The sequence below is a fragment of the Ceratotherium simum genome, chromosome 2 (genome assembly GCF_057802395.1).
Source record: "Ceratotherium simum simum isolate JZ-2026a chromosome 2, ASM5780239v1, whole genome shotgun sequence".
NCBI classification, from domain to species: domain Eukaryota; kingdom Metazoa; phylum Chordata; class Mammalia; order Perissodactyla; family Rhinocerotidae; genus Ceratotherium; species Ceratotherium simum.
The window spans coordinates 41,149,820-41,176,114 of NC_141901.1; the positions used below are offsets into that span (position 1 = coordinate 41,149,820).

Consider the following 26,295-nt stretch of genomic DNA (forward strand, 5'->3'; position numbering starts at 1 on the left):
GGTGGGGAAGATCAGCCCTGAGCTAACATCTGCCAATCCTCCTCTTTTTGCTGAGGAAGACTGGCCCTGGGCTAACATCCATGCCCATCTTCCTCCACTTTACATGGGACGCTGGCACAGCATGGCTTGACAAGTGGTGCGTGCCCGGGATCCGAACCGGCGAACCCCGGGCCGCCGCAGCGGAGCATATGCACTTAACCGCTTGTGCCACTGTGCCGGCCCCAAGGATCCTAACTCTTTTTGTGGTAGTGGTAGTGTTGGTGGTAGAGTGGGAGTAGTCACGGACCCCATTAAGAATATAATGAAACCTTTGTACCCTTTCCTGAAAAGTGCTCATATGCACGTAAAATTTTTGGTATATAATTTTTGGGAGTTCATGGGCAGTTTTGATTGTAGGCCAATATCCGTTGTTTCATAAGCATCTTAATTATGAATGTTATGGAATGACAGTTGCATTCTTTACCTGTTCTTCAACAGAAATTGCTCTTAAAAATGGAAGTAAACTAGTGTAAGGACAGTGGTGATTGGATGGTGGTTTAACTAAATCTTTGCTGGACTGTCTGTCATCTGTCCACCTTCCTTTCCCCTTCACCGTTTGGTAATGCAATAATTTCTGGAGAATCATCAGTTATAAAGCAACATACCAATATTAGAATGGCAGGCTGGGTATAAGAAAAGTAATTATTCTCCAAAATTGGTAAAATGGCAACAAAGTGATAATTGTCTATCTATGCCCCACTCTGATTGGCTTCCTGCCTACAGTTACCTAGCCTCCCTGGCTACATCCCACATATCTCTCTGCAAGCAGTTTCTAAGTCCCAACCTGACCATGTGCCTTGACAGAGTGGACTCTTTTGCATTCTCTTCAAGTTCCTGCCTACCTCTTCAGTTTTGTGTCCCACTGGGGCTCTCACTCTTGTGCTCCAGCTGTTTGGAACTGCCATCATTCCCAAACACGGTTCGTTTATATCTCCATGACTTTCATGTTCCTCCCAGTGCCTGGCTGCTTAGAAAACACCTATCCATCTTCTGAGACAAAGTTCAAGTTGATGCTGTGAAGCCTTACCTGGCCACCTCCTCTCTTTTGGTGAACAGTATGCACTCATTTCTCTTTGGCATATACCTAGGAGTGGAATTGCTGGGCTACAGGGTAAGCTTATTTTTGTCTTTAGTAAATACTGTCAAACAGTTTTCCAAATTGATTGTATGACTTTATAACTCTACCAGGAATGTATAGGTATTCCAGTTGCTCCACATCTTCACCAACATTAGGTGTTGTCATTCTTTTTAATTTTAGCCATTCTGATTTCATTGTGGTATTGATTTGCATTTCCCTGATGACTGTTGAGGTTAAACATCTTTTTATGTGTTTATTGGACATTTGGACATCCTCTTTTGTAAAGTACCTGGTGTTAATGTGTATTCTGAGTGCAGTTCCTTTATTGTATGTTCATTGCAAGTATCATCATCTAATGTGTGGCTTGCCTTTTCACTCTCTTGGTGGTGTCTTTTGATGAACAGAAGTTCTTATTTTTGATGAAGTCCAATTTGTCTTTTTTTTTTTTCCCTTAAAAAAGGGATGGTGATCTGGTTTGTAGAGGTATGTAGTTGGGGTAAGGGGAAATGGATAATTACTTAACAGGCATAAAGTTTCAGTCAAGCAAGATGAGTAAGCTCTAGAGATCTGTACACCATTGTACTTATAGTCAACAATACTGTATTGTACACTTAAAAATTTGTTAAGAGGGTAGATCTCACGTTAAGTATTCTTACCATAATAAAGTAAAATAATAAAAAGATAAAAAGGTATGTAATAGGTGGTAGTCTATTGAATGGAAACAAAGAGGAGAATAATGTATTAAGAAAATAGTATTAGAATAGTGGAGTTAGAAAGTATGTTCAGAAGTTATTGGGTTAGTTTTCTCAATTTCATGTAGATAGGAACAAAAAACAACAAGACTTTGAGAGGTGTGTGCATATGGTAGCTATGTATATTACACATCTTTTAAAAATATATTTTCATTGGATTTTTGTTTAATTATAAAAGTAATAAAAATTCTGTAATAGATCAAGAAAAAAATATATATATAAATTTTTTTTCTTTTTACTTCCAAACCTTTCCCCTTAAATAATCAGTGCTATCACTTGTTATATGATCATCCATACTTCTTTCTGTGTGTGTACAAATACATATGGTTTTTTCCTACTCTTTAACTCTTTTCTGTGGCCACATTAAGGAGTGCTGTAATCAATCTCCTTTTATTGGTGCTTTTATTTTTCTATGATAGAGTCTCAAAAGTAGAATTGCTATTGAAGTCAAAGAATATGTAAAACTTAAAATTGTAATAGATACTGTAAATATTACTTTCCAAAATGATGGTGGCAGTTAGTGCCCATTTTCTCACACCTTGCCAGTAGTAGTTATCAATCTTTTAAACTTCAACCAAACTTATGAGTGAAATATATCTTGTTTAATTCACACCTCCCTGACTACTATTGAGGTGCTACATCTTTTTATGTTTCTAATTGATCGTTTCTCTCTCTTCTGTAATTGCCTGTGCATATCTCTTGTATGTCTTATTTATTAGTTTGTAGAATAACTGTGTGTATTAGAGATATTAATCCTCTTTTGTGTTTATTGTATTTTTTCCCAATCTATTGTTTGTCTTTTGATTTTGTTTACAATGTCTTAGCATACAGATACATAATGCTTTTATATAATCAAATCTGTCAGTATTTTTCTTTATGGTTTCTAGTTTCCAGATTAGCTTAAGAAGGTTTCTCCACCATAGGCTATAGAAATATTCACAAATATTCTTCAGGTACTTTTATTTTTGTGTATAGCTCTTAAATCCATGAGAAAATTATTTTTGTGTATAATGTGAAGAATGAGTCTTTGTTTTCTCCAAATGGTTAGCCAGTTAGGTCAACATGCAGCAACACATATTAGATAAAATCAGCTTCTAGCCATATTGAAATCTATTAATTGAAAAAAGTTTTCATAGGGCTACCGCTAACCTGTATTGTTTTTATGCAAAGTAGGAAAGGAACCCCCTTCCACAAGATACTTTATTTTGATCTGCAAGAAAATTTTTAAATGGCTGTTTGAGATATAATTCGTGTACTATACAATTCACTCATTTAAAGCGTATAATTCACTGGTTTTTAGTATATTCACATAGTTAACGCAACCATCACTGCTATCTAATTTTAGAACATTTCATCTTGGTACCAGTTAGCCATCACTCTCCATCCCTGGCATTCATCCTCTCCCTTAGCCCTAGGTAACTACTAATCTACTTTTTTTCTCTATATATTTGCCTTCTCTGGACATTTCATATAAAGGGAATCATACAATATGTTGTCTTTTGGAACTGGCTTCTTTAATTGAGCATCATGTTTTCAAGGTTCATCTATGTTGTAACATGTATCAGTACTTCATTCCTTTTTATTGATGAATAACATTCCATTGTATGGGCCGGCCCCGTGGCTTAGCGGTTAAGCGCACGCGCTCCGCCGCTGGCAGCCCGGGTTCGGATCCCGGGCGTGCACCGACGCACCGCTTCTCCGGCCATGCTGAGGCCGCGTCCCACATACAGCAACTAGAAGGATGTGCAGCTATGACATACAACTATCTACTGGGGCTTTGGGGGGGAAAATAAATAAATAAATAAAATCTTAAAAAAAAAAAATTCCATTGTATGGATAACGTTACCATGAACGTTTGTGTACGAGTTTTTTGTGGACATATATTTTCATTTCTCTTGGGTATATAGCCAGGAGTGAAATTGTCAGGTCATATGGTAACTCTGTTTAACCTTTTGAGGAACTGCCTGACTGTTTTCCAAAGTGGCTGCACCAGTTTACATTCCTATTCTGATGACTCCACAGAAAAATTTTGTAAAAAACAAATGTAAGATATTTACAATGTGAATGATGCCCTCTTGGAAGTGGCTCTTTTGTTTAGTGTTACAACCATGTGCGTTGGCTCTGAGTTGACAGACCCTTACCCTTGTCAAATTGTAATAATTCATTAATGGGAAAATCTTTCTCATGTAACTTCTACTTTCCTCCTGTTGCCATTTTAGAATTCTCTAGGGATGGAGATCAATGTCCCTATACATTCCTTGCAACCACAGTCCCATCCACTTTTTTTAAAAAATGGAATTGAAGTTATATATTTGATCTGTGTTAACTTTGCTTCTCAGGAAGAGCTACGTAAGGGTTGATTAGATCATCTGTCGGACAGTCAATGAGTATAATTTTTTCCTTAGGATTTAGCTTTGGTAATGATTTCTGTATGTATTTTCCCCTTATGGCTTACTAGTTGTAATTTATGTCTGCTATTTTACTTTCCTGTTCTGAATTTCTAGAAGTAGTTTGTTGGTGTAATTCAGTATGTCTTTGGTCATGAGACATATTCTTTCCTCCCAGTTTAAGTTTCTGAAATTAGGAAATAACACAATTGGTAATTACATTTAGTGTGGTAGTGGTTTCTAAAAAATTTTCCTCCTGAAAATGTGGTCATTGATTCGTGAAGCTTCTTAAAATCAGTGGCATCTTGAAATTTAAGGAATATATACAGTACATAAATATGAAAATAACTAGATTTATTGGTGATTAGTACTTTGAAAGTTAGGAATTGTTGGTGATTGTCGCTGTCTTTTAAATGAAGGGTTGTTCTGTAGTTGAGTCAGAAAGCTTAGTTTGTCCAACTTTGTAAGCATAGTTTATGTTGTATAAATTATTTAGGAACGTAGTTCAAATTTGATTGGTATTTTCATGAAGATATTCTAGCTTTTTGTGATTTCAGTGACTTATGTAATATATGTGATTTAGTGGTTTAATGTAAAACATTTTAAACCAGTTAGGACGCTGCTTACTCTTTTACTTTTGGAGAGCAAATTACATGATGATATACATAGTGCTTATTTTTTAAGTTGTAAAAACAGTATGAGATTAAAGAAAAATATCAGTTCTTTAATATTTTAATTTTCATTTTGTCTATTCTCTTTTAATCTTTGTCTATGTACATGATTAAAAATATAGTAATATATATGTTTGTTTATTGAGTCAATAGATATTTATAGAGTACCTTTTATTTTCCAGGCACTTTGCTAAGGGCATAGCAGTGAGTAAGGCAGACAGGATTCTTATTCCCATGGAACAAATGGTCTAGTGGAAAATAGGGATATTAAGCATTTGACTTACTAGCATGATGAATGTTCGGAGACTTGCAGTATGCTACATGAGCATTTAACAGGAAGATCTCCCCTGGTCTAGAGGGTAAGGAAGTGTCTCCCTGATGAAGTGACCTTCAAGCTGAGATGGAAAGGATGAGTAGGAATCATCGAAGAGATGAACTTCGAAGAGAGTTTGAGGCAGAGAAAACTAACTGTATGTTCTCCTAGGGGAGGGAAGACAGAGACATTTAAGGAACTGAAAAGTACTTAGAACACGTATGTCACACATATATCAGTTTTTGCTTTTTTTGTTTGTTATTTGCCCCTGCTCTACTCATAGCCAAGTGAGAAATGGTGATAGGAGAGGTAGGTAGGGGCAGACAATAGCAGCAACAAAAAAGTAGACACTGATAAAGTGTGTGAAGTATTTTCTAAGTACTTTTCATATATTAGTTCATTGAACCCTAACAACAGTTTCTGTTGACAGATGAGAGAACTGAGGCATGGAGTGCCTTGCCCAAAGTTAATATAGCAGAACTGGGATCCAAGCCTATGCATTCTGGATCCAGAGTTTCTGTCCTTAACTACTGTACTATACTGCAGATCTAAGTTATAAGGTATGATTAGGATTGGGGTCTTTTATATCTGAAGTCCAATATGAAAGCATCCCAAGGTTTTAAGCAAAGAAATGACATAATCAGGTTGTTTTTTTAAATCATCTTTCTGTGTCTTGGAGAAGGGACTGGAGGAGAGCAAAGTGGATATACAAAGAAATTAGAAGGCTACTACTATATTCTGGGCAAGAATTGTTTTTTGGACAAGTCATTGGCAGTGGAATTAGAGAGAACTAGATGTCATAAAAAATTATTTATGTGGTATTGACAAGTTTTGGTGTTAGGTTGAAGATTGACAATAAGGGAGTGAGAGGAATCAAGGATGACTGCCAGGTTTCTGAGTTGAGCAACTGGTGGTACTATGATTACTTAGCTAGTATGATATATCTTAAGAAATATAAGAATTTTAAAGAGCATGAAACCCAGGACAAATTAAAATGTATGAATGTGCTAGAAAATTTTTTGTTTTATATAGTTAATTTATATCTGGTTTTTAACATTGAGAAATAGAACAATGATTACAGTCTCTAACTATGTTTAATAAAGACCACAAAGAAAAAAAATTATCACAGATGAGAAAAGCTAGATTTTACTTATTTTAAGCTAAAAATCTGCCAACATTGTTCAGTCTGCAGTGGTAATTTTGGATAAGTATACTTATCCAAAAAGAAAAAAGTTAGTCTTACATATCAGAGAAAGTTAATAATATAAATTACCTTTCTTACCAAGTTAAAAAAACTTATAGGGCCGGCCCTGTGGCTTAGCGGTCGGGTGCGTGCGCTCCGATGCTGGCGGCCCGGGTTCGGATCCTGGGCTCGCACCGACGCACCGCTTCTCCGGCCATGCTGGGGCCGCGTCCCACATGCAGCGGCTGGAAGGATGTGCAACTATGGCATGCAGCTATCTACTGGGGCTTTGGGGGAAAAATAAATAAATTAAAAAAAAAAATTTTTTTTTTTTAAACTTATAAAGCTTCATTAACTTTATATTTATTGTCATACTGCCCCCCCTCTGTATATATCATGTAGATACATTTCCAGCTGTCTGCTTGACCTTTCCACTTAAATGTTTCACAAGCATCTAAAATTTATTACTGAATTGTTGATTTCCCCTTTCTGTCTCTCCTGGCGAACAGATTCTAGAATGTCAGCCCCTTGAGATCAGGGATTTTTGTATTTTTTGCACCGCTATATCCCCAGTTCCTGTTACGAAATAGGCTCTCAATAAATATTTGTTGAAGGAGTGTGTAAATGGTACCACCATACCAGTTGCTCTGCTCTTCACTAGTTGCTCAAGTCTTCAAAATTTCTTCCTCTCCCCTCCTACATCTTATTGACAAATCCTGTCAGTTGTACCTCTAAAAATCTCTCTCAATCTATCCATTTTTCTTTATTTCCAGTGCTACCAACCTAATTTGTCAGTCTTATGACTGGTATTCCAGAATCAACTTTTGCTGTCTTTCTAATCATGCTTTCACAGCAACCAGAGAAGTTTTGTTAAAATGTAAATTGTATCTTGTTACTCCCCTACTCAGAGCTTCTTTTTGGATTCCAAATCTTCAATATAGCTCAGAAAGGCCCTTTGCAAGCTATTTTCATTTATCTTTCCATTTTCGTTTTGTATTGTTTCTCCTTTGGTTTATCTACTGTTAATCTTTACAATCTCAGGGGCTTTTTACACATATGTTCCCTATTTTGGGATCATTTTCACCTCCACATTTTGCCTGTGTATTTCCTACTCAGACTGGGTTTCAGCTTAAAATTAAATATTTTTCTAAGCTATATTCCTTGTCCCTCCAAGTTCCCTTGATACATTACCTCATATAATAGTACCTGCACATCTATTATGTTATAATTACGTTTTTGTATAATTAGTCATTTATCTACCTCCCCTTCTAAAATTTAAAGTTCCTGAGACCAAGGACCGTATTTGTATTACTTATGACTGTATCTACAGTGGGTGTCCAAGTCTCAAAACGTATTTTGATGCTCTCAGAATATTTATTGGATGAATGAAAGGGTAGATTAAGAATGATGAATCCATAAAGGAAATGATGGAATGGTTAGAGAGGTAGTTGGAGAGCCAGTAGAATGTGTCGTCGTAGAAGCCAAGGGAGAGTTTCAAGTAGCAAATATGCCAAATGTAGCACAGAGGGGTAATAGATCAGGACTGAAAATGATCTTTGGGAGGCAGTGTAACACAGTATTTAAGAGCCAGACAGACCTGGGCTCTACCTTTGGGCTATTAACCTGTTTTTTCGACTCTAAAAAGGGAATAATAATAGTAACTACTATTATAACTACCTCATGGTGATTGTGAGGCTTAAATGAGATAATCTATGCAAAACATTTAGCATAGAGCTTTGCACGTATTAAGAGCTCAGTAAATTTTAGGTATTTTTTACTTTTAGTAATACTGAACCCACTGTAAAGACTCATTATTTATAGTACTTAAAAAATATATAGTTGATTTTATATTGCCTTGCTAAATACAGTTCTATCAAAGTGTGTTCACTCCCTTCCCACCCCTTATGATAGTCAAGGTATCTACACAAAATGGTCTCCAAACATAGTTGAATTGTTTTCCAGAGTGGTATGGTATCTCGCAGACCAGAGCACTGTATTAACAGTGAATTTGTTTTTTTTTTATCATATTCATTGTTTGTTACTTGGATGTGAGATTAGTATGGGAGGTGTAGGGTGGGTAGTGGTCTTTACTTTATAGAAGGAATAGGGTATGGAGGTGAAAAACAAGTTTGAGCAATTTTTGTTCAAAAGTTCTGTGTTTGTATTGCTTGCTCTCAGGTATTTAGTGGTATATTGGAGACTGTACAAGTGGCTGTATAAATCATAAATCATTATGATTTGTGTTTTGTTTTGTAAATTGATAAGTAGTATCTAACATGTTAGATTATCATAATTTGTTTTGATATAATGTATATATCCTATTAATATAATTAGTAATTTTCTAAAAAGTTTGTTTACAGCTAAAATGATCTTGAGCCAAAGGGCATCGTGCTATAGATTTAGCGTTAGTTTCCCTTGAATTTGGACTAGACCGTTCTGGATTGTTTCAGTGATTTGAAAACATACTATAAATCCAAAAGTTGCATGTGAGATGAATGTTAAATTTGCCTCTTTGATCAAAGAGATTCTAGCAGTCTTAGTTCTGTGTTTCTCCTTGGAACTATATTTTAAATTGAATGTGTTGTAGTAGGAACCAGAATAAGTTGTGTAACAACATGACATCTTTACCCCTGGATGGAATACCTAGATTGTATAGATATCTTTCCAAAAGCTGAAAGAATATCATTCACAAAGAACATTGCTTTGAAAGTTCAAAAAACAGCATTCTGGCAGCTGCTATAGGGACTGCTTTTCAAGTAGTTTACATTTAGCAGATAAAAAGCGTTCTTTGTTGTGAAGTATTTTCAGAATTTGGATTTATCTTTACTAGAAACACTTAAATTTGGTATGTGGGGTTTGCCAATCATGATTTTCCAATCTCACTGTCTAAATGGATTCACAAAATATGCCGTTAGCCATAGTGTTCTTTTTTTTCCTTGGTCGAGTTAAGGAAACGTAATATTTCTCTATTCTTCCATACATTTCTAGGATAGTGGTCACTGTTTTCAAATTAATTCATTTTCAGTTTATTGATATTCTGTTATTTATGTAATAATCTATGTCACTTGGGTTCGGTTTTTTCCATTTTTATTTTTTATTTATTTATTTTTTGCTTTTTTTTTGTGAGGACGATCAGCCCTGAGCTAACACCCATGCTAATCCTCCTCTTTTTGCTGAGGAAGACCAGCTCTGAGCTAACATCTATTGCCAATCCTCCTCCTTTTCCCACCCCGCCCAAACCCCCAGTAGATATTGTATGTCATAGTTGCACATCCTTCTAGTTGCTGTATGTGGGACGCAGCCTCAGCATGGCTGGAGAAGCGGTACGTCGGTGCGCGCCTGGGATCCGAACCTGGGCTGCCGGTAGCGGAGCACGTGCACTTAACTGCTAAGCCACGGGGCCGGCCCTCCATTTTTATTTTTTATTTATTTAATTTTTAATTTTTTTAATTTTATTTATTTATTTTTTTCCCCCAAAGCCCCAGTAGATAGTTGTATGTCATAGATGCACGTCCTTCTAGTTGCTGTATGTGGGACGCGGCCTCAGCATGGCCGGAGAAGCAATGCGTCGGTGCGCGCCCGGGATCCGAACCCGGGCCGCCAGCAGCGGAGCGCGCTCACTTAACCGCTAAGCCATGGGGCCGGCCCGGCCCTCCATTTTTAAAATGAAGAGAATCATGCTCTCCCAAACCCTTCTCTGGAATGTTTTGAAAATGAATAAGTGCTGGTAAAAAATGCTTTGAGTTCTTTGGAAGAAATACTGAAATTCTACTTTACTTTTATAAGTTTATATTAACACTTTTGGAATTCTTTCATTATGAAAAGTAAAAATTGTAGAGAAATTTTAAAATGTGTGTACTTGTGAGTAGTTAATATAAAAGCAGTTGTTTTTGTAATTTTGTAATAATTTGTAAATTATTGTTTTTATTCCAGAAATGATTCATTTTAATAACTAACCAAAAAGATATATGGTAGGTCCATCAGCTCACCATTAGTAACGTGAAACCCAGGATGGGCATTAGAAATTAAGAAACCAGTAAGAAAGAAGGGGGGAAAAAGACTAGAAAAGGAATAAATTGAAGCCAATAAGATATAATTCACATAAGGCATGGAATTAATTCAAATATTTAATGAACACCTTTTGTGTGCCAGGTACTGTTCTAGGTGCTGGGATTCTGCATTGAACTAACCTGACAAAAATCCATTTCCTGGTGGCCTTTACATTCTAATGGAAAGATATAGACACTAAATAAATATATTATATACCAGATGGTGAGAAGAGCAATGGAGAGAAATCAAACAGGATAGAATGTAAGAAGAAGGTGGTGGGATGGGTATCTTTCTGTTTTATATAGGAGTGTCAGTGAATGCCTATTCTGTAAGGTTACATATAGAAAAAGACCTGAAGAAAATGAAAGAGCAAACCATGCAATTATTAGAGGAAGGGATAGTCCAGTCAGACAGAATAATAAGTGCAAAGGCCCTGAGGTAGGAGTATTTCTGTTGTATTTGAGAAACAGAAGGAGATCTGTGTCTTCCCTTCTTGGAACTAAGTGAGAAAACTGATAGGTGATGGAAGAGAGGTAGAGGAGATCACAGGGCAGATTAAATAGGGCCTTTAGACCATTGTAAGGACTTTGGCTTCCACTTTGAGTGAGACGGGAAGCCATTGAATGGGTTTTGAGCAGAGGGGTGACATGATATGACACAGGCTTTAAAAGGATCACCCTGCTTTTGAGTTGAGAAGACTGTAAAGAAATACAACGGCTGAAGCAAGGAACCAGTTAGGAAGTTATTGCAATAGTCCAGGTGAGATACTGTCACTTGGATCTGATTGGTAAGTGTCCAATTAGGATGAAGTAGGTGCTGCATATATTTTGAAGGTGAAGAAGACTTTGCTGACCCAATAGATATGTGGGGCATTAGAAAAGAAAGGAATCGAGTATGATTAGAAATTTTGGACCTAAATACTCTGGCTGGGGTTGCATTTATTGAGATGAGGAAGCCTGTAAATTGGGGAGTTGGGCAAAGATGAATTGATTTTAGATGTGTTAAAGTGCCTAATTGTTAGACCTCCAGTCAGCGTGTGAAGTAGGCATTTAGATATATGAATCTGGAGTTGCAAGAAGAAGTCTCAGCTGGTCTCTGTCTGGAGATAGAAATTTGTGAATCATCAATGTTAGATGGACTTTAAAGCCAAAAGACTAGATCTGGTCATTTAGGAAATGAGGATAGACAGAAAAGGAAAGAGTGTGCCCCAGGGGCACTCCAGTGTTTAGAGTTCAGGGAGAAAAGGAAGAATTGGCAAATGAGACTGAGATTGACTAGCCAGTGAGGGAGAAGAATCCAGAGAGGAATCCTGGAAGTCAAGTGAAGAAATGAAGGTGCTATTCAGCTGTGTCACATTCTGTTGATAGGTCAAGTAAGATGAGAGGACTGAGAATTGATCATTGTACTTTGCAATGTGGAGTACATTGGTGACCTTGACCAGCAGTTTCTGTGGAAAGGTGGTGGTGGAAGTATGATGTGTTCAAGAGGAAAAGAAAAGACGAGGATTTAGAGATGGGGAGTATAGACAACCCTTTGAAGAAATTTTGTTGTAAGGGGAAACAGAAAAATGGGAAGCTGGTGGAGGATATGGGGTCAAGAGGAGTTTCCTTAGATGAGAAAAATTGTAGTATGTTTTCATGCTAATTGGCATTATCCAGAGGAGTGGTGAGATATGGATGATGTGAGGGAGAAAGGATAGTTGCCTGAATAATGCTCTTGAGAAGGCAACAAGGATAGGATTTAGTCCTCAAGTGGAGGGGTTGGAAGTAGAGACAATTTATATATTATGATAGGAAGGAAGGCAGAATCTATAGGAACAGACCCAGGCAGGTAGGTAGATACACGGTGTGAGCTTGTGGCAGTGTTCTTCTGATTGTCTCTGCTGTCATCATCAGATTGGAAGCAGAGTTAGTGAGTGTGGAGATGATATTAGTTGTCTGGGAGAGTGGTCGAGTGAATAGATAAGGGAAATGTGTTACTAAGGGCCTACTTAAGGTTAGTGGTCAGGAATATAAAGTGAGATCAGTGAGCATGATTGTTTTTCTTAGACCAGCTTTGATGGTACAGAGACAGAAGAGGTATATGATTTGGGAGCTGTTACTAGTGCAATTAAGATATTATAGTAAGTTTACAGAAAACCACCTCTATGAAATACATTCAACATATAATAAGAAAAAACTTGTATATAGGTTTTGAACACAAGATGAAGTCATGTAAAAAAGAAAAGGAGAAACATTGTCTACATGCTAGACATTGTTAGAAACTGTAGGAGCCTTAAAATTTATTCCTTTAGCTATTTATTGGGTACTAAAATATGTGCTTTTCATTGTCTCAGGTGCTGGGAATATAGTGGTGAACAAGCCAGAAGAAGTCCCTACCCTCATGAAGCTTACATTTTAATTATAGTAGTCTGTTTCGGGATGTAGCTGACAAAAGTGGAGCAAGAAAAAAAAAGTAGTTACCCAAATTGTGATCCTATATGGGTAATAGGTATTCAGGGAAGGGTCAGGTCAGTGCAAGCTTAAATGTAGGTCTGAGAATGTAAGTCTATAATCCATCACCCAAAAGTTTGGTTTTTGCTTTTAGAAAGATAATATAGGGGCCGGCCCGGTGGTGCAAGCGGTTAAGTGTGCGCGCTCCGCTGTGGCGGCCCAGAGTTCGCCGGTTCGGATTCCGGGCGTGCACCGATGCACTGCTTGGCAAGCCATGCTGTGGCGGCGTCCCATATAAAGTGAAGGAAGATGGGCATGGATGTTAGCCCAGGGCCAGTCTTCCTCAACAAAAAGAGAGGAGGATTGGCGGATGTTAGCACAGGGCTGATCTCCTCACAAAAAAAAAAAGAAAGAAAGAAAGAAAGATAATATAATGTAGATTGGGTTACTTCCACTGTGGTGCTTAGAGTAGCACTCCTTAATCAAACATATTAATACTTCTGCATTGAAGTGTATGACTATTCACAGAAATTATGGTAATTAAGACCAAAATGGATCCAGATCAGGTCAAGTCAGGTTTTGTCACTAGTGAGTTATGAAAAAACTTTTGGTTTCCAGAGTTTTGAATTTCAAGATCGTGACCCTATCATGGAGAAGATAGGACTGTACTTTTTTTTTTTTTTATTTTTTTTTTATTTTTTTTATTTTTTTTTAAAGATTTTATTTATTTTATTTTTTCCCCCCCAAAGCCCCAGCAGATAGTTGTATGTCATAGCTGCACATCCTTCTAGTTGCGGCATGTGGGACTCGGCCTCAGGATGGACGGAGAAGTGGTGCCTCGATGCGCACCTGGGATCCGAACCCGGACCGCCAGCATTGCAGCGCGCGCACTTAACCACCAAGCCACAGGGCCGGCCCAGGACTGTACTTTTAAAGGGAAAGAAAGCACAGGGCACAGAAACAGAAATGACCATGATTTGTTAGGGACAGTAAAGAAAATTAAATCATAGGGGATGTGTTGAAAAGTAAGGATAAACAAGTTTGAATAGTTAGAACCAGATTATAAAAAGCCTTGAATGCTGTTGTGAAGTATTAATTACAAAATGGTAGACAGCAGGAATTGTCAGAGTGAACTGATTGGAAGAGTAGCTGTTCTTGTGAATGAATAGAGTGGGACCAACTAACGAGTTTAGTCAGTTGGCAAATATTTGTTAGTAAAGTAATTAAAGTGCTGCTGCTACTACTGTTACTAGTAATAATAATAAATTGTTGGTACCTTTTATTGAGCCCTTGCTATGTGCCAGTCATTGGGCTATGCATTTTACTTACATTCCTTGTAGGAGTTGTAAAACAATTATATCATATGGCCTTTGTCCTTGAGAATCTTATAATCTTGTTGGAAAGAAAAGTCTTCAGGCATGTAGTTTAAACTATAAAATATTCTGCTTCATAAATGGAACTTTCTAAGGGATAGGATGTTCTTCTCTTTCCAGATACCAGTCCTGGATCTTGATTCAGATATATGCTTGAAATAAAAACTAGTCTACCAGTCCTCAAGAATAGTGAATTGTTTTGTTTTGGTAATTATATTCACTAGTCAGCCTTCTGATTATATGGTAATCTGGTTTCCTGAGGATCTTTATTTATGAGAAGGAGGTTGCCTTGTGTAGATTATTCAGATTCTCAGGTAAGGCATACCACCTATTGTAAAAGAATAAATTGGCTTGCTGATTTAAAAATATTTTATGGCTTTGGGGAGTTGAAGCATGCCAACTGACTTTGCTATTAGGAAAATTTGTAAAAATAAATTTCTGGTTTTCAAAGTTTTTGTAACAATTGTTATAAATTATTTATGTAATTATTTAACATTTGTCTTTCTCACTAAAGTATAAGGCTTATAAGTTTAGGAACTGGATCTGTTTTGTTGAATATTGTATTTCCAGGGTGTTGCATAATGCCTGGCAAATGATAGGTGCTCAGAAATATTTTTGAATGAATGAATGAGTGAATGAATTTGGAGTTGAATTGTACACCAGCAACAGAGAGAATTCCAGCCCAAGAGTTCTGACCCTAAAAGCCTAACAACCTCTTATAATAGGTTGGAGCACTGAAACCAGCCCAAAACATGATTCTTTACCTTCGTTGAAACTGATTTTATTCAAGTAATGTAAGAAATAAATTTCTTTGAAACTGAAAAGCGCTAAAATGTATGAAATTATTTTTATCTTAGGCTGTGTTTACTTGACCATCAGTTGCAGAAGCTTCTTGGTTGAGTTATAACAGTGGTTCTTGCACATTGATTTGCACCATACCACTGCAGCTTGTTTATGATATCTGTAGAATAATACACTTATTCTGAAATTTTAAATTTATTTATAACTAAATGAATTTAAATTCATTTTGAACAACATTTTGATTTGTTTTAACTGTAATTTTTGAGTTCTTCCTGACCTCCTTATTCCCCTCTCCCCATACCCATTTCTCACAATAGTTGCTTCTATTCTGATCAATTTTTGTTATGATCTGTTCTGCAGAGAAAGAGATGCTGGTTGCAAGTTTTGGACGTCCCTGTTTTTTATGGAACACAGTTCTGTAAAATTTTCCTTAGTTCCTTGGCAATAACATACACTTGTGATGGACCCTAGAAATACTGCTATGTTAGGATTGGGTTCTGATTCTGAAGGATTTTCAAGAAAGAGTCCCTCTGCCGTCAATACTGGTACACTGGTCAGCAAGAGAGAAGTAGAGGTAGAGAACAACACAAAGGAGGAAGAGGACCTTCGCAAGTGGAATCGGGAAAGAAACATTGAAGCAGGGAAAGATGATGGTTTGACTGATGCACAGCAACAGTTTTTGGTGAAAGAAACAAACTTTTCAGAGGGAAATTTAAAATTGAAAATTGGCCTTCAGGCTAAGAGAACTAAAAAACCTCCAAAGAACTTGGAGAACTATGTATGTCGACCTGCCATAAAAACAACTATTAAACACCCAAGGAAAGCACTTAAAAGTGGGAAGATGACAGATGAAAAGAATGAACACTGTCCTTCAAAACGGGTAAGTAGAATTCCCAACAATTTGTGATCATTGGTAATATTTGGATTTCTCTATTAATTTTTATCTAACCTACATACATATTGCAGGAAGTTTGATTTTTAACCTTTATTTGTTATTTCCAAATAGTCTGTTTTGTGAGCCTAAAATAGGATTTGAGGCTTGTCAGAGATGTGAGTGATAGTATAACCATGTATGTGTTTGTATTTGTAAAATTATGGCAAATGTTTTAAATGGGGTATACTCAGATTGCTGCTGCTCTGTGGCATAGTGGAAAGAATATTGGATTTGTAGTTAGGAAACCTCGATTTGAAACTTGCCTTCCTCTTTACTAACAACATGACTGTAGACAAATTAACAGAGAAGAAACTGAGGCTCAGAGATGTTAGGTGATTATAATATCACCTGCCTTTCAGGATGGTTGTAAGGATCCAATTTGCTAACATATGTTGAAAGCTTTTGTTAAGTGAATTGTTTTATACAATTCGTTAACTGTATAAAACATTAATTCCTGTTGTTCCTCGTAAGGCAAGTTACTATATTAAAAATTGTCCCATTTCCCACCAGGTATCCAAATATAAAACTAATTTTTCTTAACTCTGTTTACTCTGTTTATAAAGATATTAAATTTGTTTTAGACCATGTGTTGACCACAAGTTTTAGTCACTCTATACAATATCTAATTTCAGGCTGTAGGCACCATGTGTGCCCACACGCAGTTTTAAATTGTATGAATACATTAGTAAAACAATGGATCTAGGCAGAAAGAATTAGCTTGAAATTTTGACTAAAATTTTGAAATATTCTTGACTGTGTGAAATAACTTGATTTTAACTGTTAATTCCTTAACATGAAATTCGTGTGCTTTTTACATGTTACCAGAAACCGTAATGATGCAGTCTCTTTGTTCTTTTCCAAATTGCCATGGCATCCAGAAATTTTTGCTAGTTACCATTCTGCTTAAGATCGTATAAACATAAGGTAGCTTGGGATGTTTTATTGATAAAATCAGCTGTGAATGAGTTAGATTATAAGAAAGGAAAAAATGAATATTGTACCAATTCTTGAAAAAACTTAACTGAATGAATGTTAGCTAAGTTGATTAACCTTACCGTGAGCCTTATTTTCCTCGTCTCTGAAATGAAGATAATATGTTTCTGCTGACCTCAAGAATTTTCGTAAGGTTGATTGGAAAAAATTTTTGTCTAGACCTTTTTACTTGAAACAGTGTTAGAGCTTATCTTGCACAGCTAAGTTGTAAAGGGCTCCAGGATAATTGTCTTTAGTAATCTTTCTATAGGGTTTTTTAAATAGTCAATGCTAATAATGGGGTTTTGTACTGAAAAGATTTCAACCACATTGCATACTTGCTCTCAACATATAAGTAGTTTATATCGCACATAACTTGTTTGTAGTAGAATACAGTCTATGGTTTCTGAGGGAAGGTATCTGTATACTTAACAAAACTGTTGGTGATGTATAGGTATTTATTTTTCTAACAGTTACTTTAGCATGGGCTATTGAATATATTACTACCCTCTGAATTAGTTCTTCAGAAATAATGGAAAGAGCATGGGTTATAGAGTCACAACCAAATTCAAATCCTTTCTTAACAACTGTACACAGGCAGTTTGGTTTATCTTACTGGGCTGTGGTTTTCTCATTTATAACATGGGACTATTAATGCCTATCTTAAATGGTTATATAAATAAATAAATTTATATATAGTATCTGTCATGTGATAGGTTCTTATGAATGTTCACTTTTTCGTTTTACAACCTAAAGTAGGACTTCACAACCTGGGATCTCTGGAAGGGTTTGGGTGTGTGTGGTTGCTCTCAGAATATGACAGTCTGTGCCAAAGTTTGTGTTTGTTTGGATGCATTTTTGCATAGCTTTCACCAGCTTCTCAAAAGAAGTCATTCTTGACTCCAAAAAGATGAAGCATCAGTGGTTAAGGAGGGCAAGGTGGACTATTATGAGGCATGCTGGTAGTCTAAGAAAGCTTAGGGATTTTGTTTTGTTTATCTTAAAGCAAGGCACACAACCAAAATACCCCCCCAACCCCCATTCTTCAAAAGTAGTTGACTTTTTGTCAGTGCTGCTTTTAAAGTAAAATTAGGCCTTAAATTTCTAGTAAAAACGTAGAAATATAGATCACATATTTTCTCTCTTAGTAGAATTTTTCTTTCAGCAGTGTTCAGAGGGCAAAAACAAAATCCTCTGAAAAATAAATAAATTATTTGCTGTCATGGTTAGTACTGAATGATTGTTAACTATTAATGTATTTATTTATTTATTTATTTTTTTGTGAGGCAGATCAACCCTGAGCTAACATCTGATGCCAATCCTCTTTTTTTCTTTTTTTTGCTGAGAAAGACTGGCCCTGAGCTAACATCCGTGCCCCTCTTCCTCTACTTTATATGGGACGCTGCCACAGCACAGCTCGACAGGCAGTGTGTCAGTGCACACCTGGGATCGAACCGGCGAACCCCTGGCCACCATAGCGGCTGCACTTGCACTTAACCACTTGCGCCACCGGGCTGGCTCCCTGTTTATGTAATTTTTAAAAACAAAACTCAAGTTCAGTTCCATGAGTCACATTTTCTCTTTCTTGAATTATGTGGCATAGTGTTCAATTTCAGAATCTGTTATTTAGAGTGATTCAGATGTCATTAATTTTTTTAAAATTTCAATCCACAGTTTAGAAACTGACACATTAATAAGTTTTTTTTGTTGTTGTTGTGAGGAAGATGAGCCCTGAGCTAACATCCGGTGCCAACTTCCTCTTTTTGCTGAGGAAGATTGGCCCTGGGCTAACATCTGTGCCCATCTTCCTCTACTTTATATGGGATGCTGCCACAGCATGGCTTGACAGGCGGTGCCTTGGTATGCGTCTGGGATCTGAACCTGCAAACCCCGGGCCACCAAGGTAGAACTCGCGCACTTAACCGCTGCACCACCAGGCTGCCCCCAATAGGTAAAGTTTAAAGTTTGATTCATTCTTTTGAAAAAATATTAGGGCGTAACTACTCTTAATGACTTTTATTTAAAGTTATATTAGTTAAAGATTTTAAGGGTCCTAATTTTGTTTTTGTTTTTTAAATGTATTTTTTTCAGTTTTATTGAAGTCTAATTGACATGCAGCACTGATGTGCTGACAAGATGTACTTGGTTTATTTTTAATTAATTTTGCGACTTACCTTTCTTTGTTCAATTTTGGCAAAACCAAAAAAATTTTCTAACATTCAGCGTTGGCAAGAATATAGGGGAAATAAGCACTCTACTACGCTGTTGATGAAGGGTAAATTGGTTTAGTACTTTTTGAGAGTAGTTTGCTTATATCTGTCACGAGTAAAAATGGGCAATTCCTTGATCCCACAGTGTCACTTCTAAGAAACTGTCTTATAGAGATACTTGCAAGTAGATACCAAGAAATATGTACAAAATATTTATTAAAAGTATAGATTTCTGATGCCTTCTTGCTGATTCTGATTTGCTATGTCTGTGTATTTTTTTTAATGTCTTTAGTGAGATATAATTCATGTACCATACAGTCTACCCATTAAAGTGTACAGTTCAGTGGTTTTTGGTTATATTACATTATTATTTTTTTAATTGTGGTAAAATATATTTAATATAAAATTTGCCATTTTGACCACTTTTAAGTATAAATTCAGTGACATTAATTCTCGTGTTGTGCAGTCATCACCACTGTCTATTTCCGAAACGTTTCTGTCACTCCAGACAGTAACTCGGTAACCATTAAGCAATAACTCCCCATTGACCCTCCCCTAAGCCCCTGGAAACCTCTGATCTACTATTTGCCTATTCTAGGTACTTCATGTAAGTGGAATCATATAATATTTGTCCTTTTTTTTTTTTTTTTAATTTTATTTATTTATTTTTTCCCCCCCAAAGCCCCAGTAGATAGTTGTATGTCATAGTTGCACATCCTTCTAGTTGCTGCGTGTGGGACACGGCCTCAGCATGGCCAGAGAAGCGGTGCGTCGGTGCGCGCCCGGGATCCGAACCCAGGCCGCCAGCAGCGGAGCGCGTGCGCTTAACCGCTAAGCCACGGGGCTGGCCCTATTTGTCCTTTTGTGTCTGGCTTATTTCACTCAGCACAATGTCTTCAAGGTTCATCCATGTTGTAGCATGTATCAGAATTTCTTCCTTTTTATGGCTGAATAATATTCCATTATGTGTTTATACACCTTTTGTTTATCCATTCGTCATCTATGGATACTTGGATTGCTTCCACCTTTTGGCTATTGTGAATCATGCTGCAGTGAACTTTGGTGTACAGATACCTGGTCGAATTCCTGCTTTCACTTCCTTTGGGTATATACTTAGGAGTGGAATTGATGAATCATATGGTAAGTCTATGTTTAGCTTTATGAGAAACTGCCGAACTATTTTCCATAGCAGCTGCATCATTTCGTATTCCCACCAGCAATGCAGTGGGTTCCAGTTTCTCCAAATCCTCATCAACACTTGTTATTTTCAGGTTTTGTTTGTTTTCTACCATAGCTGTCCTAAAGGGTATGAAATTGTATCTCACTATGGTTTTGATTTGCATTTCCCTGATGAATAATGATGTTGAATATCTTTTCTTGTGCTTATTGGCCATTTGTATATCTTCTTTGGAGAAATATCTATTGAAACCTTTTGACTGTTTTTGAATTTTGTTGTTTTTTTTTGTTGCTGAGTTTTCAGGGTATTTATATATTCTATACAGTCATGCGTTGCTTAACGATGGGGATACGTTCTGAGAAATGTGTTGTTAGGTGATTTTGTCATTATGCAAACATTATAGAGTGTTTTATGCAAACCTAGATGGTAGAGCCTAATCTTAAGGGACCACCATCATATATGCAGTCCATTGTGGACTGAAACATTGTTATGTGGCACGTGACTGTATATAAGACTTGGGAATATTTTGTCCCATTCTCTGGGTTGTCTTTTCACCCTCTTGATAGTGTCCTCTGATGCACAAAGGTTTTCACTTTCGGTGAACTTTAGTTTGTCTATTTTTTCTTCTATTGCCTGTGCTTTTGGTGTCATATCCAAGAAATCACTGCCAAATCCAATGAAGGTTTTTCCCTGTGTTTTCTTCTAAGGGTTTTATAGTTGTAGCTCTTATGTTTAGGTCTTTGAGAGATTTTCAGGTTCCCTCTCACTCTGAACTTGCTCTCTGAATTCAGAAACTGATTAAGATAGCAAGGGGTACTTTAGACATGGGAAACTGTTATAAAAAATCTAATGTATAAGAGTATGGATATTGGACCAGCAGATATTATTTTGATTAGGTAATGCACACCTATGATTCAGAATTTAAAAGATAAAAAAGGAAACAATGGAACATTGTTACCATTATTACCCTTCTCCACCTGCCTCTGGGAAAATCTGTTTTGGAATCCCCTTTTGGGTAATCATGTGATAATCCCTACTAACTGTGATAACTGATTAAGCAGAAGAACCATTTCTCAACTAACATGAAGAAAACTGTTCTGTATATTGAATATGTCTTTACGTTTACACTTATTTGGAAAATAATACAAGATTAAGAACAAATTGTTTGGAGCCAAAATTGGTGCAAAGAAACTTCCAGGAAAGTAACTCCTCCAGCGTTGGTGTCTTTGATATCTCCCACAAATATATTATGTATATACAAGCAAATACGTGCCCCCCCATTTAAAAATATAAATAGTGAGGGCCAGCCCCGTGGCTTAGTGGTTAAGTGCGCACACTCTGATGCTGGCGGCCTGGGTTCGGATCCCAGGCGCGCACCGACGTACCGCTTCTCCAGCCATGCTGAGGCCGCGTCCCACATACAGCAACTAAAAGGATGTGCAGCCATGACATACAACTATCTACTGGGGCTTTGGGGGAAAAATAAATAAATAAAATTATTAAAAAAAAAATATATATATATATATATAAATAGTGATATAAATAGTAGCATACTATACACACTATTCTGTGTCCTGCTTTTTTCCATTTAAAAGTATATTCTGGAGATTTTTCCATACAAAAACTGAGAGAGCTTCTTTAGCCCTTTCAAATAGGAGTTACGAGTATTTTTTTCCAGTTTGTCATTTGTCTTTAGACCCTGCTTATTTTGTTTTGCCACATAGAAGTCTTTAGTTTTTTAGCCTAATTTAATTAATTAATGTTTCCTTTATGTCTTCTAGAGTTTGACATAGATTAGAAAGGCCTTTTTCACTCCAAGTTTATAAAAGATCTACTTGTATTTTTTTTTTTTTAGGGCTCTTTAATGTTTCATTTTTAGCATATACATCTTTGATTTGTTTGGAGTTTGTAATGATATATAATATGAGTTGTGGATCCAACTTTATCTTTTTCCAAATAGCTACAAGTTGTCCTGACACTTTTATTAACAAGTCCTTTTTACTCCTCAAATTTGAGACACTGCCTTCACCATACACTGAATTTCCGTATGTCCTTGGGTCTGGTCTGATTTCCGTTTTTGTGTCATTGATGTCTCTGTTTATTTGCTAGCATGATAGTTTTTTTTTTTTTTTTTTTTTTTTTTTTAAGGTTTTATTTATTTATTTTTCCCCCAAAGCCCCAGTAGACAGTTGTATGTCGTAGTTGCACATCCATTCTAGTTGCTGTATGTGGGACGCGGCCTCAGCATGGCCGGAGAAGCGGTGCGTCGGTGCTCGCCCGGGATCCGAACCCGGGCCGCCAGCAGCGGAGCGCGAGCACTTAACCGCCAAGCCACGGGGCCGGCCCCTAGCATGATAGTTTTAATTATTATGTTTTATATCTGGTAGGGTGGTAATCCCTCCTCATTACTCATATTTTAGAGTGCTCCTTGCATTCTTACTAATTAATTTATAAACTTAATACGATTTCAATAAAAACAGAATTTTTTTTATAGAATTTCCCCAGTTAATTATAAAGTTCATATTTTGCTGATCTGTATCTGTGGTTGAACTTGGAACCTAATTGGAGGATGATTTCCTTGAGAAGCTCTCAATTTGCATTGCCTGGAATTAGAATGTATTACTAACATCTCTCCTGGGGTCCCCATTGCCTCTAGGCTGTGGCTTGGTTCGTTTACCCTCTGGGCAACCATGCCTACTTAGGTCACCCTTCTTTTTTCTTTTCTTTTGGTACCCTTGGAGATTTTTCTTACTTTCTTTTTTTTTTGTGAGGAAGATGGGCCCTGAGCTCACATCTGTGCCAGTCTTCCTTTATTTTGTATGTGGGTCGCAGCCACAGCATGGCTTTTGATGAGTGGTGTAGGTCCACACCCAGGATCCGTACCAGCAAACCTGGGCCTCTGAAGCAGAGCGTGCTGAACTTAACCACTAAGCCACCGGGCTGGCCCTGTTTTTTCTTGCCTTCTGCGAGGCCAAGAGTGCAACAAACATTACGTCTTATGCTGGATTGAGTTACTTTGTTGTAATAGAAGAGTCTTCAGGGTATTTACCCTGCCTTATGGCTAGAGTGGAAATCACCTGATTGTTTTGTAAGAAATACATTCATTATTAATTTTATAGGAGATTTTCCTGTATCATTTTTGTTTTTCTATAGTGGAAAGAAAAATTTTCTTTCAAATTTCCTGTAAAAATTTGGGTTTGGCTGTCTTGCAACTTCATATGGTGTCTGTGTCATTTCATAAGTTGTCAGAATGGTATAGTCTTTCTTCTATAGCAGTATTTTAGAAAGTGAAAGTAGAGATGGAAGTCATAGTATTTACTTATATTTATCACACACTAACTGAAAAGGAGAAGAGGTAATGGTACATTCCTTTCTAGCATTTAAACAAAATTTCACTTTTGGAGTTGTGTGGCATAGCTAGGTATATGTGATCTTAGTTTATTTAGGATACTAAGCCAAAAAAAGTGCTTTTGTGACAAATGACAACCAAAATATCTGTTTCCTGTAGTTCTAACAGGTGATTGAAAACTGAAACTTATGTGAGCAGAAAGGGATTGGGGGCTATTTCAATACCACTATGTACTAGTTACTAATTAGGTCAAATAGCCTTAAGTTTGGTGCTATGTTGACTAACATTTTGTCAGTGAATAGTTTATTTGATGTCATTTTAGCCTAGTTGAGTGGATTTAACGAGCACAAGAATTATAAACAAAATTTATAGCCCTAATTATAATTTCCCCTCCAAAAGATCGTTTTCTGTTTAGAAAAGAAATGCTATGGGGCTGGTAGTTGTTAAGTTCACATGCTCTGCTTTGGTGGCATGGGGTTTCCAGGTTTGGATCCCAGGTGTGGACCTGCGCACTGCTTATCAAACCATGCTGTGGCAGGCGTCCCACATATAAAAAGTAGAGGAAGATGGGCATGGATGTTAGCCCAGGGCCAATCTCCCTCAGCAAAAAGAGGAGGATTGGCAACAGATGTTAACACAGGGCTAATCTTCTTTGCCAAAAAGAAAAGAAAAGAAACGAAATGCCTATGCCACCTTAATAAATTATTTAAGAAACAGTTCATTGGAGACGTAATTTTGAATTTCAGCGAAGTGATTTTTATGGAGAATTATTAAAACCCCCATGAGGGGGCTGGCCTGGTGGCATAGTTGTTAAGTTCTCATGCTCCACTTCGGTGGTCTGGGGTTCCCAGGTTTTGATCCTGGGTGTGGACCTATGCACTGCTTATTAAGCCATGGTGTGGCAGGCGTCCCACATATAAAATAGATGAAAATGGGCACAGATGTTAGCTCAGGGCCCATCTTCTTCAACAAAAAGAGGATTGGCAACAGATGTTTGCTCAGGGCTAATCTTCCTCACCAAAAAAAAAAAAAAAAACCCCACATGAATCCAAATATTCTAATTATTCTAATTAAGGCCTGTTGGCCTGAGATTTTATAGAACTGATAGATTAATATAGTTTCTTTAATAAGAAAATATATGGATAATAATAATAGTATCTCAGCTCTTGCTCATTATAGCTAATTTGCCTAGCAATTTTTAAATTGTTGCGCACAAATTCCAATTGTTTAAAAGTAAAATGTTGAGGAAAAAATGGGTTTGATATTACCTAGGTTTTAGCTTTTCTTTCCTTGGCATTTCTGCTAAATAACAATAGTGTGTTAGGTTTTTTACATGTAGTAGTTCCTTTAAATTGTGCTCTGTATTAGATTAGCTTGGTTTTAGATAAACTGTATATATTTTTTATTGAAATATAGTTCTACTACTGTAAAATTCACTCTTTTAAAGTGTACAGTTCAGTTCAGTGGTTTTTAGTATATTCAGTATATTAGCTACATACATAGTTGTGCAACCATCACCACTATCTTAATTTCAGAACATTTTCATTACCCTAAATATGTATTTTTATTGTCTATTGCACTTTAGATAACTGATCAAAGGACTAATGTTTTCACAAAGGAGGATCAAGTTTTGTATCACATAATTCTGAACATAATCTCTAGTCTATAAACTCACAGCATTCTTTGATTTATTTATTCCGCCATAAAATATTTGAGTGCCTATCCTGTGCAGTAAACAAGTAATTATGATTAATTTGATAATTTCTATAATAGAAATACGGAGTGTTTATGAAATCAGAATTTTTGGGAGATGGTGAGCGGGAGAATATGCGAGGAAAGCTTTACAGAGGAGCTCATATTTAAAGTTAGCTGTTAACATCTTTGTTAGAATTTGCTAGAAAGAGAAGGGCTTTGGGGGAAAAATAAATAATAAATGGCAAAGGCACACTTAGCATGTCTCTGAGACATTAGTCAGTTGTGCGTAAAACAAAAATTTGACAGTCCTTTAGAGTAGGTGAGTACTAAGAAAATATAAAAAATAGAGGACAAGTGGGATACTTATATGATCAACTTTTTGTGTTGCACTCAAAAACTTAGGGAACCTCTGCTTCATTTTTTTGTCTGCTTTTTCTTCTTAACACATCTTGTTGAAGTTTATTCGCTGTTCTGTCTTACAAAATGGGTTATTTTAATTTTTAAATCATATAATGTTGCTTTTAACATTATCAAATTTTAAAATAAAGATTGTTTGACCATACCTAGTTGTTCTTAGGATTTTTCCTTTGTCTTTAAAGTTTTGTGGTCCTACTTTATATTAGTGTTCCTCTTAGAAAGAGGAAACATTTTGAAGTTAAAATTGCTTTTTTGGAAAGTTTTTCTACTTGAGAAATTTGGGATTACTTGTAGTAAGGTGGAGCCCTATCATTTATAACTGTAATGTTAAATCTTACCAAAGATATAGTACCTGAATTTTATTTTATAAATCTGTTGATAGCGAACTACCTTGGTCTTGTTGGAGGAGTGCAAGTCCAGCAGGAAAAATATTGAGGCAGATTGGTAGAACTTTTGGAGAAC

At 36.6% G+C, this 26,295-nt stretch overlaps 1 protein-coding gene across 4 annotated transcripts in view; it reads left to right on the plus strand.

Moving 5' to 3' along the window:
• ASH1L (ASH1 like histone lysine methyltransferase) overlaps positions 1 to 26,295 on the plus strand; it is a 228,872-nt gene that overhangs the window by 12,790 nt on the left and 189,787 nt on the right. For 3 of the 4 annotated variants that reach the window (XM_087441962.1, XM_087441966.1, XM_087441957.1), the window contains exon 2: positions 15,440 to 15,959. In XM_087441962.1, the coding sequence (XP_087298088.1) occupies positions 15,540 to 15,959 (420 nt within the window). In that variant the 5' untranslated portion in view covers positions 15,440 to 15,539. Of the gene's footprint in view, positions 1 to 996; positions 1,151 to 15,439; positions 15,960 to 26,295 lie in introns of all 4 variants that reach the window. The other variant, XM_087441959.1, reaches the window with a different exon arrangement.